Source organism: Danio rerio, chromosome 1 (genome assembly GCF_049306965.1).
Source record: "Danio rerio strain Tuebingen ecotype United States chromosome 1, GRCz12tu, whole genome shotgun sequence".
In the NCBI taxonomy this organism is placed as follows: Eukaryota; Metazoa; Chordata; class Actinopteri; order Cypriniformes; family Danionidae; genus Danio; species Danio rerio.
This window is the reverse complement of record NC_133176.1, coordinates 53,580,465-53,598,487: the sequence shown is the minus strand read 5'-3', so window position 1 is coordinate 53,598,487 and position 18,023 is coordinate 53,580,465. Positions and strand designations below refer to the sequence as shown.

General features: G+C 35.2%; 1 protein-coding gene across 3 annotated transcripts in view; it reads left to right on the top strand.

Moving 5' to 3' along the window:
* The window catches only part of tbck (TBC1 domain containing kinase), a 173,733-nt gene that overhangs the window by 89,838 nt on the left and 65,872 nt on the right, over window positions 1-18,023 (top strand). For all 3 annotated transcript variants that reach the window (XM_073949181.1, XM_005160101.5, NM_001080637.2), the window contains 11 exons: window positions 5,097-5,211; window positions 6,777-6,850; window positions 7,329-7,470; window positions 8,333-8,393; window positions 8,493-8,554; window positions 9,398-9,459; window positions 11,407-11,555; window positions 14,964-15,102; window positions 15,186-15,285; window positions 16,460-16,509; window positions 16,619-16,748. In XM_073949181.1, coding sequence (XP_073805282.1) covers window positions 5,097-5,211; window positions 6,777-6,850; window positions 7,329-7,470; window positions 8,333-8,393; window positions 8,493-8,554; window positions 9,398-9,459; window positions 11,407-11,555; window positions 14,964-15,102; window positions 15,186-15,285; window positions 16,460-16,509; window positions 16,619-16,748 — 1,084 coding nt within the window. The remainder of the gene's footprint in view (window positions 1-5,096; window positions 5,212-6,776; window positions 6,851-7,328; window positions 7,471-8,332; window positions 8,394-8,492; window positions 8,555-9,397; window positions 9,460-11,406; window positions 11,556-14,963; window positions 15,103-15,185; window positions 15,286-16,459; window positions 16,510-16,618; window positions 16,749-18,023) is intronic.

The window sequence follows — 18,023 nt, the reverse complement described above, 5'->3', positions numbered from 1 at the left end:
AACGTTATTACATCCATTTGTGTTGATATGACAGCAAACGCATGCTGAGAAGTTTGGGGGGCGTGGTTGATTTTACATAAAGCCTTTGGTTGGAAGCTCGACTCATTTTCGCGGCTCCTCCTCTGGCTCCATCAGACAGTCCTTCTGCGCATGTCAAGGCTCCAATTTCAGCAGTCTTTTGCGACAGTTTGTGCCCGTCAAGCAGGCGTTTTGCCCTCAAGGCGTTCAATGGGAAAAGGGGCTGTCGCGTCGTCCATATTTTTTACAGTCATTGGAATTAACTAAAGCACATCATTGGCTAAACTAAGGTCTTCTCTTAAACACTCTAAATGCTTTTGTGCCATGAGCTTTAGACTTTACGCCTAGACTTTAAGTATTAATTAATGAATCTTGAATATTGTGAATCCAGTAGGGATTTTTCTTTAGTAAAATAATGCGATACCACCATCTGCATTGTCACAATATTTTCTGAAAGGCACATTTGAACAGCCCACACTTTCAGAATTCATTCACTGACTAGTTTTATTGGCTTTTTAATATAATTTTTAGTCTGTTTCACATCATCAGGTCAGCAGACTCATAGCTTAACATATATATATATTTGCTCTGAGATTCATTAGTGGTTTGTATCCTCTCATGTGGAAGCCATTGACACCGTTGTCAAATTCTTCATGTGGCCAGTTTTTTGGAAAGCCTTTAGTATTCTGAAAGCATTTGATCGTCGTGTGTGTTATCTTTGGCCCGTATATTTAGGTCAATATGTTGTATTAATATTGGCATGATTGGTTTCAGAGTATAAGAAAGTGATGAATGTTACTGGCAGGTGTAAATTGAGCCAATGTGACAGCAGCTCACTATCAAAGACTTTCTTTCGGTGTATTTGCTGAGCGAATGTTACTAAAAATAACTGAAAAACAAGACGGAGGACACAAACAACTGATTGAAGCCAGCGAAGCTTCCATTTTTAGACCAAATACAAAACATCCACTCATAATTTCCAATCAGGCCAATCTGTCCAGCAATGTTTCACCACCCCGTTGAACAATCTATCCTGATTTCTTCTTCAAAGAAGCATGCTTTTCATCATCCAGATCATTAAATCGTCACAATGTAGTGCTTGAAGATGTTTGTCTGACAAAGAAAGCAGCAGTTTTTCCTGGAAAAGTGCTTGAGCACTTTATTTACCACCTTGATTGTATTTAATGATTGGTTCATTATAGGGGCAGCATGGTGGTTCAATAGCTAGCACTGTCGCCTCACAGCAAGATGGTCACTGGTTTGAGTCCCGGCTGGGCCAGTTCACGTTCCTGTGTGCTCCGTAGTGATGCGCGGATGGCGGTTATATCCGCAGATATATCCTGCGGATAATCCGTGGGTCGGGCAGGTCGTGTAACAAAAAAAATACATTACGATTAATTGCGGGTGGATGTAGCGGGACATGGCAGTGGACCAGCGAAAAAGCAGAGAGTGGGCTTTGCAGAATAGTAAGATGAGACGCCCAAAATAATAGATGAAGCGCTTGAGTAGCCTACTGTTCAAAGTTTCAGTTAGAGGAGTCATCAGAGGAAAATCTGCTATCCTTCTGGGAGAAACAAGATCACTTATTTCCACGACTACAGCGCCTTGCGGGGATAATCTTGTTCATTCAGTGCAACTGGCCACATTTTGGAGGTGAGGTGGAATCGCCTGAATCCAGGGACAGTAGGTGCTGTTCTGTTTTAGCACAGTGCAAAGAAAAAGGCCAAGTAAACATAACCGTTTAGGCTGCCGTTTAGGCTGAAGTGGCACCCTTTTTGTTATCTTGTTTCTGTATCTGTAAAAGCTAAAATGTCTTATTTTTACTTTCTGTATTTATTTGAAAATTAAGAAAATGTTGTCTGAAGACAATCTTTTGTTTTTATAAATAAATATTCATTTAAAAACGTTTACGACTAATGTATTATTTTACACTCATAGATAAAAAAGCTCACTGAATCTGCTGTTAATATCCACACTGACTTATCATCATGCCTAAAACAAAGAATGAAATTATTAAAGTGATGATCGGGTGCAGCTTGGGTGCGGATACATATATCAGATACTATAAAACTATATGTGCGGGTGCGTGGCGGGTGGATGATTAGTATAAAGCTGCGGATTCGGGTGTCATTTCAGCTGATCCGCGCATCTCTAGTGCTCCGGGTACTCCGGTTTCCAAAGACGCAGTCTAGTTATTCTCCTCTGACCTCTGTCATCAATAAGCCATTTTTTTCCCACTGAACTGCCACTCACTGGATATATTCTCTGTAAACCCTTAAGGCGGTTGTGCGTGAAAAATCCCAGTAGATCAGCAGTTTCTGAAATACTCTGACCAGCCGTCTGGCACCAACAACCACGCCATGTTCCAAGTCACTTAAATCACCTTTCCTCTCCATTCTGATGCTCGGTTTGAACAGCAGCAGATCATCTAGACCAGTGGTTCTCAAACGTTTTTCATCAAGTACCACCTCAGAAAAGAATTGTCTTTCCAAGTGACACCATAATAAGCAGTATTGAAATACAGTAGCGTATTAGACCCGATGAAGCAGCTGCACACTTCAAAAATAAAGCAGATTTATGATTATTAAAAATATTTATTATTGTCAGCCATTTTAAACATTATAAATAGTTAGAACATTAACACTGTGCTGTGTTATATGTGGAAAAAACAAACAAAAAACAAATAAAAACAAAACGTTTAAATTAAAACATGCTTTTAAAAGTTCAAAATGAAAGGTCATTGTTTCTAAAAAGTAAAAATAAAACTTGTTACTTAAATGTAAAGTATTAATGCTGCCTGGACCTTGGAAATATAAGCTATTTGTCATCATATACATATATAAATCATTTTTGATAAATTTTGAAATATATGTAGCATGTACATATGACATATTTGATTCCTCAGCTTACCACTAGAAGGAAGCCCTTGTACCACTAGTGGTACATGTACCACAGTTTAAGATCTAGACTGATCTAGACCAGTGGTTCTCAAAGTGGCGGTCGGGACCCCCCAAGGGGTCGCGAGACAATAAAGGGGGGTCGCCTGGTGATTTCCAAAAATCTATTTATTTATGTTAAACCATAAGAATGACCATATTTTATCAATAAACTACTGAAGAGAAAAATTGTTGTTTATAGTTAATATATACTATATAGTTACTACAGTAGCTTATAGTTACTAGTTCTATTGGATTGCGACCCCTGGTGTAATTACATATATTTTAAAGACACACCAATGGCGTCAGATGCAGCAGATTGATTTTATAACATCAGGATAAACTTTCTGGCACATTTACAGCTCTGTTATAGATAAAAAATAAAGAATAAACTTGGGTCTATTGGTGTGTGTGCGCTATTGCATGCGAGGTTTCTGTATATATAACCACCTCAGAGGATATTGGGGGTCGCGAGTCACTAGCATTGTTATTTTGGGGGTCGCAAGCTAAAAAGTTTGGGAACCCCTGATCTAGACCATGGCTGTTTCTCAATATGCATTCCTCAGCAATCTTGCGTCCTCGTGTTCTCGTCTAACGTCATCATCAACTGCCAAAGTTCAGTTCCAAGACTCAAGAGCGCAAGAACGGAGGACGCGTAAAACTTCCCGAATGTGTTCTTGATATAGAGGACACATCGATGCAGACTTAAGCGGAAAACTTACTCGAGAAGTCCCAGAAGACATTATGGATGAGTAAATGAGGTGGAAAGTGCAGCATTTTATATAGATTTAATATTAAAGTTCAGAGATATAACTTATTTACCTCAGGAGTTTCCCTAAATGAAACGGTGAATATAAACATTACCATGACAATCCTAATAAAGGCATAAACACATTAAGGGTGTTTATTTGCTGATATTCGTATTAAAATTAGCTTTATTTGTACTTTGCAACACATGTAAAGTCTTTATGCATAGTATATATTGTGAAAAAGGGGGAAACAATAAATGGTATGAATGTTGTAATGTTTAAATACTTACTATTAAAAACGTGTTAAGGTCATGTGACCATCAGGAAGACAGCACCATCTCATTTTTAACAGGACAAGTTAGTTTTTCCAAGGGAACTTGGTAAGAACGGTCTGCACAAGAACGCAAGTCTATTCTCAGCGTTCTTGGAATTGAGAAACAGTCCATGTCTACATGTCTAAATGCATTGAGCTGCTTCATTGTGATTGGCTGATTAGAAATTTGCATTAACGAGCAGTTGGACAGGTGTACCTAATAAAGTGGCCGGTGAGTGTATATTGTTTCTGTGCATTTCTATTTACAAAGGCTTTAGCTTAACAAAAAGCACTCAGATCTCATTTTAGGATTGCGAATAACCATTCCCACTTTTTGTTTATTAAATGGCATAAACATTTATTCCCATAAGGCATTTGTTTTCGAGGTCATATTGTCCCAGAAGTCTGTGTTTGTGCAGGCAGGCAGGCGCTCTCACTCTCTCTCTCTCTCTTTTTGTCCTCTGTCTTCAATTGAAAGCAGACAAATGCAGTCTCTTTCACATTCAGCTCTGCTGTTTTCATGCAGTATGTTACTGAGCACAACTAAACTAGTGCAGTGCTTTCCAATAACTGATTTTAACAGGTCAGACCACACATATAAACTGCTCTTGTTCTGCCATCTACTGTCTAAATGTGACATTTGATTATGAATGAGTGGCATTTAAATAGATTTATGTGTGCTAATAATTTCAATATATATGCTAGTGGATGGTGTATATTCATAATGTCCTAATGTTTTATTTGTGACATTTATTGTCATTTATCTTATAAAAAATATCAAAAATGGGTTTCCTCTACTCAATAATGTGTTCATTTACCAACTTTTTTTTTATAGAAATTGGAAAGCTGCTGTTATGTTGTTGAAGACACCGTAAATAGAGTTAGCTTCAAGTTCAAGTTGACTTCATTTGTGTAGTATGTTACAAACAGCCACAAGACTGGCTGAAGTGCTTTACTGCATCATAAAAAAAACAAACTATAGAAAAACAGAACTATAGAAAGGAATAAAAATAAAGACAAAAGACATAAAAGCAGGGTGAATAAAATGTTATCTTTGGTGGTTTTTGTTTCTTTTGCTAGTCCAGAGAAGGTGCTACAGGTTGCCTATGAAGTGCTGGAAGGATTGGAGTTCATGAATAAGCACGGGATGGTGCATCGCGCTTTATCTCCTAACAATGTCCTCCTAGATCGTGCGGTAAGTGGAATTTATTTGCATAGTCCCAGTTGTTTTGTTTTGTTTTGTTTTGTTTTGTTTTGTTTTGTTTTGTTTTGTTTTGTTTTGTTTTGTTTTGTTTTGTTTTGTTTTGTTTTGTTTTGTTTTGTTTTGTTTACATCACATCATTATAGCAGCACTTTTTTATGATGCTGTATAACAATAATTATTTTATTGTATAATTATTATTTATTGTATAATTATTATTTAGTTTATTTTAATTACCATCTATTAAATCTATTAAATTGTTACATTTTGAATTTGTTAATTTAATACATTTAATTTAACTTAAATCATATTTATTTGTTGTAAGTTGTATGTGTTCATTTATTTTAATTTATTAGTGTTAAATATTTATTTGTTTTGAATAACTTAAAATCATAGCTAATTGTTGTAATCCATATTTTATTTCATTTATTTAATTAAATTTAGTAGTTTAATTAGATTGAATTAAATTTAATTGTCTTTATTATTTAATTTATTGTAATAAACTATAGATCATGTTTATTGATGTAACTTGTATTTGTTAATTTAGTTTATTTTTTAATCTTTCGTTTTTATACTTTTTAATATTGTATTTGTTCATTTAATTACATATAATTTATAATCATTATTGTTTATTATTTATTATAACATGTATAGCTTAAAATCATATTTAAGTAATGTAATTTGTTTTTAAATTAATTTTATTTATTAGTGCTCAATATTTTTTTATTTTAATTATCTTAAATCATATCTAATTGTTGGAACCTGTACTTGTTTTGTTTATTTAATTTAATTTATATTCTTTAATATATAAATTATAATCAATAATAATAATTAATTAATCAATAATTTAATTTATAAGTGTTTATTATTGTAATTATTTTTAAATAGCCTTAACTTAAAATTATTATTATTTGTTGATTAAATACAATTTATCAGTGTTTAATACTAAATTTATTCAAATTAACTTATAAATTATATCTAATTGTTATTTGTATTTGTTAATTACATTTCATTGAAATTATATTGATTTGTGTTTATTATTTACCATATTTTAATTAACTTAAAATATTTAATAGTTGTAATCCATATTTGTGTTGTTGATTTGATGTAAATAAATTGATTCATTAGTGTTTATTAAGTAATTTATTTTAATTAACTTAAAAATCATATCTATTAGTTGTAATCCGTATTTGTTTTGTTGATTGTATTCAATTTATTTATTCATTAGGTTTTATTATTTAAACTATGTTTAATTAACCTAAATACCATATATATTTTTTTAATTTTATTTAATTAATTAGTGCATATTATTTAATTTTAATTAACCTAAAAATCATATTTATTTGTTTTAATCTGAATTTGTTTTGTCAATACTTTTTTTTTATTATGATCCTTTTTATTGTTACTGAAACATTATACAGCTATATTGTAAGATCTTTAATAACTGAAATATTAAAATATAAACTAACTTCAAACCCAACAAATATTAACATTGACATAATGTTTATCAGGATGATCAGCTTCTAATTAACATTTCCTTTCTTTCACAAACTCTACAGGATAAAGTGAAGCTGGCCAAATTTGGCCTGTATCATATGACCGACCATGGAGCAGATGTCGACTTCCCAATTGGGTACGTCATTCGTCCATAATCTTTTCCATTTGTTCGAAGCGTATCCCTCAAAATAAAAACTCATGTGCTTTAGAGTCTATATAAGGGTTCTGATAACATCTCAGCATCATTAAAGTGGAGCACAAAGTCAGGGTGAGCTTTAAATCTTGTGCGCCGTCTCTTTAAGACGCACAGAACTGAACCATCAGCATTCATGGAGAGCGAGGGAAAAAAAGATCAATGGGTCACGCTGTTCTCTCATAATAAAGAAAGATGAGCTAACATTAGATGTGCATCGTCTTTGTTTTGATCAAAAGCAGATCCAGGATATCAAAGCGGCTTCATAAATAACATGGCGGAGTGGCACAACTAGGAGCCCTCATGTCTTGTAATATCCGGTTGCGATTTTTTTTCCCGTCTTTTTGTTATCTGTCATCACAAGGAGCCCATCTGCACTCTGCAAAACCTTTCCAACACCCATATCTCTGTGTTTCTGTAGGTATCCATCTTACCTGCCTCCGGAGGTTATTGCTCAGGGCTGTTTCTATTCCAGCGAGCCCTCCATCAATGAGGCCCCGCAGCCTTCAGGGCCCAAAACTGACGTCTGGTCTCTCGGGGTGCTTCTGTTTGAACTCTGTGTGGTATGAACTCAATGCAGCTCATCCAGAACTGAAGCAAACTTTTACTTTAATACTAATTATCTGTGTGTGTGTGTGTTTAAAACAATATATGAATCATTTAGGGTGCATGTAGTGCACTTGGGTTACAAATGAAAACATGTTTAAATGTTACAGTTAACACTCAGTCAAAATTATTAACCCTCCTGTGATTTTTTTATTATTATTATTTTTTTTGTTTCTCTTTTAAATATTTCCCAAATGGATTGATAGACGAAAGGAGCGACAACTTCCTTTCAGATTGCTTTTAGGACATATAGGATAGATCAGTGGCTCTCAAACTTTTTTCATCAAGTGCCACCTCAGAAAAAAATTTACCACCAAAATAAGCAGCATTGATATACAGTAGCATAGTAGGCCCAGTAAAGCAGCTACAACTCTGCACAGTTAAAAAACGTGGTATATTACCTCAGAAATATAGGCTATGTGTCATATATGGCATATTATATACATCATTTTTGATCAATTTAGAAATGTGTGTAGCATGTACATGACATATTTCATTCCTCCGCGTACCACTAGAAGGAAGCCTGCGTACCACTAGTGGTACACGTACCACAGTTTGAGAACCACTGGGATAGATGGATAGAAGCATGGGTGGATGGATGAATTGATGGGTGAATGCATAGATGGATGGAAAAATTATAGATGGATGCATGAAATTGTGGATGGATGAAAAGAATGATATATGATGAAAGTAAAGATGGCTATTATTTATAAGTATAGAAAGTATTTTGCTTGTTTGGTAAATTTGACTATTTAACCGTCACCCCCACAATGATTCTGATTGGCTCTGTGTTGTCATGTGCTTTGCAATGTTCAATAGGGAAGGCAGATTCTGCAGAACATAGACATCAGCGAGAGAATGAAGTTCATCATCACCTTAGGTATGTTCAAGTACACAATAAATAGTGTATTTTATTTTCAGTCCATTTCCCTTTGAAACACTCTTCACTACTGCAATATCTCTGATGTTTCCTTAACAGGGTGCATGGATGACATCATTACAGTATTAGCCGAGGAACACGGGTGCATAGACACAATTAAGGTCAGTCTATATGCATCTTAGTAGACTGTCTACTTTACTTACAGAGATAAACAGTTGGAGCCAGAATTTTAGCCCCTGTTTCCTTTTTTCTGTTTAACAGTTTATAAACAAATTTCTAATCATAATAGTTTTAATAACTCATCTCTAATAACTGATTTATTTTATCTTTGTCATGATGACAGTAAATAATATTTGACTAGATATTTTTCAAGACACTTCTATACAGCTTAAAGTGACATTTAAAGGCTTAACTAGGTTAATTAGGTTAACTAGGCTGGTTAGGGTAATTTAGGCAAAGTATTGTATAATGATGGTTTGTTCTGTAGACTATCAAAAAATAATTACTCAAGGGGGCTACTAATATTGACCTTAAAATGACTTCAGAAAAATTAAAAACTGCTTTCATTCTAGCCGAAATAAAACTAATAAGACTTTCTCCAGAAGAAAAAATATTATCTGACATACTGTGAAAATTGACTTGCTCTGTTAAACATCATTTGGGAAATATTAAAAAAAGATTGACAATAATTCTGTATCTCAATTTGATTGTGTTTTTTTCAAAACCTTTTACTTACTTTTAGGACAGAAAGTACACGGTGACAACTGCTTTATCTCAGAGGTTTCCTCTCAACAGGGTTTAGCTTTAAAATGTTTACTTGGAAACCTCTCAGACAAACTCTTCTTAGCTTGACGCTGAACACACACTGGCGGGACGGCTAATGTCTTCCAAATGTCCTCATAAAACTCGACTTTTCAGTGGAGTTTATAGCGGGAATGACAGATAGTGCTGATTTATCAGGGTTTGATGCTTGACTAATATTCTTGTCTTCGTCATTCTCCCAGGATCTGCCTGAAAACGTGCAGGCTTTATTGAGGAAATGCCTGACGTTTCTCCCTTCAAAACGGTAACCTGTCCATATGCTTCATCCTTCCTTTATTGAAAGAAACGCTCTCATCTTTTAAAGCTTTTCCTGCAGTCTGAAGGGTTGATGGCTACAATTTGTCCCCTTTCATTTTTTGTTAATGACATCATACGTTTTTTTTAATGATTTACAAACGACACCTGCTAAAATGTCTCTCAGTGTAGCAATAGTGCATTTAATGTTGTTTTTTAATGACATATTAAAAACTGTGTATAAGGATTTAAGGAGTCAAAAAGACTCATTTGTCAGCGATACGTTTTTAAGATTGCACTAATATGTCTTTTTTTCTTTTTCATACTTTTCAAAACCTTTTTGACACCGTTTTAAACTGAATTTAGATTTTTTGTTGATCGTAAATGTGCTAAAAAAGTAAATCTAATTATTTAAAATAAACTAAATTTGTGTATTAGGTAAAAAACATTTAAGTAAAATAGTGTTTTATTAAGACATTTTGAAAAATGTCTACTCTAAATAAATTAAAAGAACTTAATTTGGACTACTTTAAAGGAAATTTTCTCCGTTTATTTATTCGTTCGTTCATTCATTCATTCATTCATTCATTTTCTTTTCGGCTTTGTCCGTTTTTTAATCCGGGGTCGCTACAGCGGAATTAACCTCTTCATTCATTCATTCATTCATTCATTCATTCATTCATTCATTCATTCATTCATTCATTCATTCATTCATTCATTTATTCATTCAATCTTTCATTCATCTGTTTGTTTGTTTGTTTGTTTGTTTATTTATTTGTTTATTTATTCATTTTCACCATCAGATTCCAGATCTATAATAATAAATATATTAATAAGAATAATAATATAACAATTTGTTGATTTTCTCAAGCCAACATAATTTAAAAAAGTGTTCAAAAAAGACATTTTGTAAATTAATTAATTAATTAATTCATTCATTCATTCATTTCCTTTTCGGCTTAGTCCTTTTATTAATCTGGCCATACCACAGTGGAATTAATTATTTATTTTAACCATCAGATCGAAGATCTTTAATAATAAATATAATAATAATATTTATAATAATAATAATAATAATAATAATGATGATGATGATGATGATGATGATGATGATAATAATAAATATAATAATAATAATAATAATAATAATAATAATTATGATAATAATAGTAATAGTAATAATAATAATAATAATAATAATAAATATAATAATGCGCTTAAATAATATAACAATTTGTTGACTTTCTCAAGCCAACATAATTTTAAAAAGTGTTCTATTAAGACATTTAGTAAAGTATCTACTCTAAATATATGAAAAGATCTTAATTTGGACAACTTTAAAGGAGATTTTCTCTATTTATTTATTTATTTATTTATTTGTTTATTTATTCATATAATATTCTTTGTATGATATAAAATCACTTTTAGAAACATTTGAACATATATCTGTTAATAATTATTTATTTATTTATATATTTATAGAGATTGGTTGTGGCTGGAAGGGCATCCACTGCATAAAAATGTGCTGGATGAGTTGGCGGTTCATTCCACTGTGGGGACCTCGGATTAATAAAGGGACTAAGCCAACAAGAAAATGAATAAATAAAAAAAAAAAAAAATATATATATATATATATATATATATATATATATATATATATATATATATATATATATATATATATATATATATATATATATGTGTGTGTGTGTGTGTGTGTAAATATATAAATATATATTCATTTATATAGGCTGTTTTTAATTTAGTGTTTGTTTGTTGGTTTATATCTTAAATGTTGAATCACAAGTTGTTGATTTGGTCTAATCAAATCATCATGATACTGGAATTGATTTCCTGTGTATTAATCATTAATAGATATTTAAAAAACCCAAGCAGATCAAAAGTATGGTTGATTAATAACACTTATTTGTGTCTGCTAATTGTTTCTGTCCTTCAGACCCACTCCTTCTGATCTTCTGGGAGACGCAGTGTTTGAGAGCATATCTTCTGAGTATACTCCCTATCAGAGTCCTGTGCATCTGTTCTCCGCCTCACCACGATGTGCTTATCTACAGCTTCCTGATGACATCAGTGAACTCTGTAGAGGTGCAAATTCTGTACTAAATATTCAGAAACATATACAAAATGATTTTTAGAATATAGTAACTAAAAGCTCCAGTCAATAGCCAAACAGAAATAACTGGGGAGCTGGGATAAAGATAGTAAGATCAATTTGACAGGTTTTACATCTAATACAAACCAAACAAGTTTGCTAAATGTACAGGCGAAGTCAAAATTATTAGCTCTCCTTAATTATTAGCCCCCTGTACATTTCCCCCACCCATTTTCTGTTTAAAGAAAAGAAGATTTGACAAATTTCTAAACATAATAGTTTTAATGACTCATTTCTAAAACCTGATTTATTTTATATTTGCCATGATGACAGTCAATAATATTTTACTAAATATTTTAAGATCAAAATTCTAGTATTCAGCATAAAGTGACATTTAAAGGCTTAACTAGGTTAATTAGGTTAACTAGGCAGGTTAGGGTAATTATGCAAGTTATTGTATAACGAAAGTTTGTTCTGTAGACAATTGGAAAAATAAATTGCTCAAGGGGGTTAATAATTTTGACCTTAAAGGGGTTTTAAATATATTAAAAACTGCTTTTATAGCCAAAATAAAACAAATAAAACTTTCTCCAGAAGAAAAAAATATTATAGGAAATACTGTTAAAAATTATTTGCTCTGTTCACATCATCTGGGAATATTTTAATCTTGCAACAGTGCCCCAGTGCCTTGTTATTCAATTCAGTGTAGGTCATGGAAATTCAGCTTTTTAGTTTTAGAGAATTTGACATTGGTGGGAATCCTGATTAAAAGGCAACTTATTAGACTTCAAAATTACTGACCATGAACAATGCTGGGTAAGCCAAAAGCAAAACAGTAATGACTGGATCAAGTACAGATAAATAAACAATACATGAAATAAATGTCATTTATCAAAGGTGTCTATGATTAGTACAGTTGAAGGCAGAATTATTATCTCTCTTGAATTATTAGCCTCTCTGGATATAATTTCCCCCAATTACCATTTAATCAGAAATCTAGATAAATTCTGGAAAAGTTACTTCAAAAAGTAGTTTAATTACTAATTTCTACTTGTGTTAAAATAAAAAGTAGCTTAGTTTCTCAATAAGCTATTCACTCTACTCAGTACCACTTTAAATCCATATTAAAGACTCTATAATGCATAGACAACTGAAATTAAGCTCTTAAAAAATTGAGTAAAACAGGATATTTTACAATTGCTTAACACTAATTTAACACTTTTAAACTTGATGCGTTCGCCGTTGTCCTAAAACGACAGGGGGCGGTCAAAAGAAACTGACCGTAAAGTCAGACGAATAAACGGAGAAGAAGTTTCCGGAACTACGTCAAATAAATAATATCATTCAATATTTTTCACCTAATTATTTGTAATGTTTTTATAAATTATTTAAATGATTATAAAGATTTTTATAACCACTCAAGATTTTTTTTTTTTATCAAACTTTGATGCATCACTTGCTTTTGTCCATATCTCGGACAGTTTTAACTATTAAAGTAAAAATATTAATGACAACAGAACTTGAGTTACTCGACAAATATATCTTTTATTATGGCAAGAATAAAAGCAAAAAAAAGTATGCTTACTAAAAATACAGATTTGTTTTATTTTTTTTTATTTTTTTTTACTTAACCCGCGAAACAATTCATACATTATCGTCTGGCTAGTTTTAATCCTCTACTTCTGCTAAAAAGGCAATAATGGTCCAACATTCCTGACCATTATCATCAATAAAGCCTAGAAAAACAGGGCATCAGTATATTGTAAACCGATAGGTTCAAATATTCCTTCCCAGTTATCAAAGAAATAATTTGTTTCTTAATTATAGTTTTGTGAGGATTAAATTGTTTTAAATTCAGAATTAAACATATACGTCAGTGTCAAACCCATTAAAGGTGGAAAAACATTTTCTATAATTGTGTACCTGGGTCTCCAGGCAAACTTATCCCTCAGGTTTTTTTAAACCTTTTAACAAAAACTTTCCTCCTTTCCCACAGCTGTTGCAATTTCTAGCCAAGAATTCTTGTTCATCAGGTTATCTCTATGATCACAGATCATAAAGATGTCTGTACGGTCGTACCTGTTTCAGACAAAATCTCTTCAAAGTGGTTCATATTCAACTCAAATCAAACGTGGGGCCGTGCACACTATGCTTGAGTCTAAAAAAAAAAAAATCATGCGATCCGCCGGCCGAAATCATTTCGCGCGCACTCAAAGCGAACCTCCGCAAACTCCGATGACGTCACAATTGCCGGATGCACTCAAGCAAACTAGCGGACGCATCGAGTATAAACGAGGCTTAAAAACTGACACTTGCACCAGTTTTACACATTTGCATCTGACACTTTCATACAAAAACATTGTGCATTTATAAAGTATTCCTCACACAGCTGAGTGGGCTTGACAAACCACCTGCAGAAACACTCTTCTCTGTATATGCACTGGTCACTTTATTAAAACTTCTGACTCTAGCAGTTAATTCTCTGAGCACAAACAGTTCCTTTGCATAATTAGCACTTGTTGTGTGTATTGCCTCTTCTTGTTGAATCGCTGGATGCCTCCCTTAACTGTAAGTCACTTTGGACAAAAGCACCTGCTAAATCAGCGTTTCTCAACCATGTTCCTTGAGGACCAGCACCTCTGCACATTTTCCATTGCTGCGTCCCAAATGGCACACTATGCACTATGCACTCATGCACTATGTACTTATGCACTTACACACTCAACAGGATAGTATATGTATGTAGTGTTGTCCCAAATGGAGCACTAATGTTTTTTTACCAAGCGGAAATTCAAACCGGTTCCCTGATGACGTTTGACGGTTGCCAAATCAGTGAAATAAACGAACGAATTATCAAATAATACCTGGAGCGAGTATTGCCGCATTCACCATCGGGAGGCGCTATAATCACTAATCACTAATCACTAAATAAAGTTATTCAACATGTGCGTCCGATAGCTCCGCCCCTTCCGCTATGTAAGCAAACCTGCGGTCGTTGAGTGCGTGAAGTGTCCATCATTCCACACTTCATTTTAGCGGCTGAATGAGTGCATCATCCGGGTCATTAAAGTGCACTCATTATTTTTAGAGTTTTCAGTGTGAACGCACTACTTACACTATTTATACTACAAAATGGCATAGAATAGTGCATAAGTATGCGATTTGGGACGCAGCTCATGTCTCCTTAACCAAACACACCTGATTCAGATCATCAGCTCATTAGCAGAGACTGACATACCTGTGATGGGTGTAACAGACAAAGTAGACATCCAAAACATGCAGTGCTGCTGGTTCTCCGGGAACGTGGTTGAGAAACACTGTGCAAGTGAACGGTAAATGAAGTCAAATGAACAAGTGAACGCTAAAATGAATGTACATAACCGTGCTGCTCTGTTGTGCAGAGAATGGAGAGAACTACCTGTCGGAGAGAGCCATAGATGAGGTTTATCACCTGTGGTGTCTGGCAGGGGGAGACCTGGAGAAAGAGCTCACCAATCAGGAGATCATCCAGTCCAAACCACCCATCTGCACGCTTCCCAAGTACATATACGTCTCTTTTAACCACTTGATGGCAGCTTTAGGAATGCTTAAGAGTGCATCATCATCGAATGTGTTTGCTGTAGGTTTATTTTGGAGGATGGCGAGTCGTTTGGACAGGGCCGGGACAGAAGCTTCCTCCTGGATGACACAACTGTGACACTTTCTCTCTTTCAGCTCAGAAACGTAAGCGTGTTTGCTTGTATTTGCTAGCAAATGTAAAATACACACTGTAAACAATGTTATGACAAAAAGTCATGACAACACATGTTTTTATGTTCCTTTAACTGCATTTTCGGTTGAAGTCTGTGAAAAACTGAGCAATGTGTTTGACTTCATTCTCTATATGAGAGGCCTCTTAAAGCTGCCATCACCAAAAAAGCTTTTAATATGAAATATTAAATACGTTATAGTAGTTCAGTACTTTCTCCTTGTGTCGTTCTATTGTTATTACACAACTAATTTTTCAGATTTGTTTTAATTTTATGTTTGTTTTGTTTGGGTTTTTTCCTCAATCTATTTCAATTTCATGTCAGCAGCTCCTTTAGAAATATTATTACCAGGAAAAAACATGACATGCTCAATACTTATTTCCCCAATGTATATTTCAACCCGGGCTCATTGTGGAAACGTAGCCCCGTGGACGTTTCTGCGGACCGCGATTTAAGTCCCGGGAGGTACGTATTCGAGCGTTTTTTGTTTTCGCGGATCCGCGAGAGGCCGCTGTGTGCGCTTTTTCGCGTCTCGGGCGCCTCTCGGAAGCGCCGAAAAGCCGCCGGATCGGCCGACTCGGCCGCCCTCCTCTTCCTCCTCCTCCTCCTCCTTCCCTAAACCCGAGCAACGGTTCGCAAAAGCCGTCCAGAAAAAAAAAAAAAAAAGCAAAAGCCCTCGTCTTCGATTTCGACCGCGTTTTCAGATCCCACCGCGTTCTCGCCCTTATTTTTCGGATTCTGTTTTTCGTCTTACCTGATTTCCGGAACCTGCTGTTCCCCGGACTCGATCCCGGTCGTCGTCCACCGCAGCCGGCTCCTCCTCCGGGGCCTCCGCTCCGCCGACGCAACGCTGTGAGCTAAGCGGACAAACTGATTGCATCGGGAAAGCCCTCCACTCGGAGGCGAGCCGTCGGACAGCAAGCGCGAAGAGGAGGGGTGGAGCGGCGCCACACCGCCCCACAGCGTTCGCTCGAAAAAATCTAAACGCGGACTTTACGTACCTCCGGCCACGTAAATCGCGGTCTCCAGAAACGTCCGCGGGGCTACGTTTCCAGAATGAGCTTGGGTTGGTATATTTTCAACAAATAAAAAACAAAAAAACATAATGTGAGTTGACATCCTAAAACGCTGCTAATGTCTGCTTTTAGAGGCTGAAGGATGTGGCGGGAGAGACATACTTTCCATTATTGGAGGATGAGTAAGAAATTGTTCCCTCGTTCGTTAGCCTTCTCATCTTGTGTTGAGTTATTGTTTGACAGCGGTCTGTGTCAGCCTGATGCTCAAGTAATGTCTGTTGTGTCCCGCAGGCAGTGCAGCCTGCCTCAGTCCAGCAGCAGTAATGAACTGTCTGCCACCGTCACACTGCCCCTCATTATCCGAGAGAGAGACACCGAGTACCAGCTCACACGCATCGTCCTCTTCCACAGACTGCTCAAGGTCCTTCACACACACCAACACACACGCATGCACACAAACACACATATGCACACAAACACACCCACACACGCACACAATTATTTAGTATTTCTTATTATTTAAAAACCTTACTTTTTGTTGACAATGTTAGCAGAGCGCTTTGTTCAGTAATAATTCATATTATTTCACATACTGCTCACACGCTACTATTACATAGAAAGTATAGTTTCTCAATATGAAATATTGATTTCTTTAAAGACATTGTTTCTTTCTAATTTGAATTATCATGATTTATCGTTGTGTATCATTTATTTTTTATTGTTTTATATTTTTACACTCACCGGCCACTTTATTAGGTACACCTTACTAGTACCGGGCTGGACCCTCTTTTGCCTTCAGAACTGCCTTAATTCTTCGTGGCATAGATTCAACAAGGTACTGGAAATATTTCTGTGTACATTAAGATGACATAGCGTATTATCCTGCTGGAAGTAGTGATCAGAAGATGGGTAAAGTGTGGTCATAAAGGGATGGAAATGGTCAGCAACAATACTCAGGTAGGCTGTGGCGTTGACACAATGCTCAATTGGTACTAATGGGCCCAAAGTGTGCCAAAAAAAATTCCACACACCATTACACCACCACCACTAGCCTGAATCGTTGATACAAGGCAGGAAGGATCCATGCTTTCATGTTGTTGAAGCCAAATTCTGACTCGACCACCCGAATGTCACAACAGATATCGAGACTCATCAAACCAGGCAACGTTCATCCAATTTTCTATTGTCCAATTTTGGTGAGCCTGTGTGAATTGTTGCTTCAGTTCTTAGCTGACAGGAGTTGCACCCAGTATGGTTTTCTGCTGCTGTAACCCATCCGCCTCAAGGTTGGACATGCTCGTCTGTATTACCTCTGTTGTAAAGAGTGGTTATTTGAGTTACTGTTGCCTTTCTCTCTGCTTGAACCATTCTGGCCATTCTTCTCTGATTTCTGACATCAAAAAGGCATTAGGGCCCACAGCACTGCCGCTCACTGGATATTTTCTCTTTTTCAGACCATTCTGTGTTACCCCCCAGAGATGGTTGTTCGTGAAAATCCTAGTAGATCAGCAGTTTCTGAAATACTCAGACCAGCCCGTCTGGCAACAACAACGTTTGGGCTTCAGCAGATCGTCTTGACCATGTCTACATGCCTAAATGCGTCGAGTTGCTGCCATGTGATTGGCTGATTTTAAATTTGTGTTAACGAGTAGTTGTACAGGTGTACCTAATAAAGTGGCCAGTGAGTGTATATAAT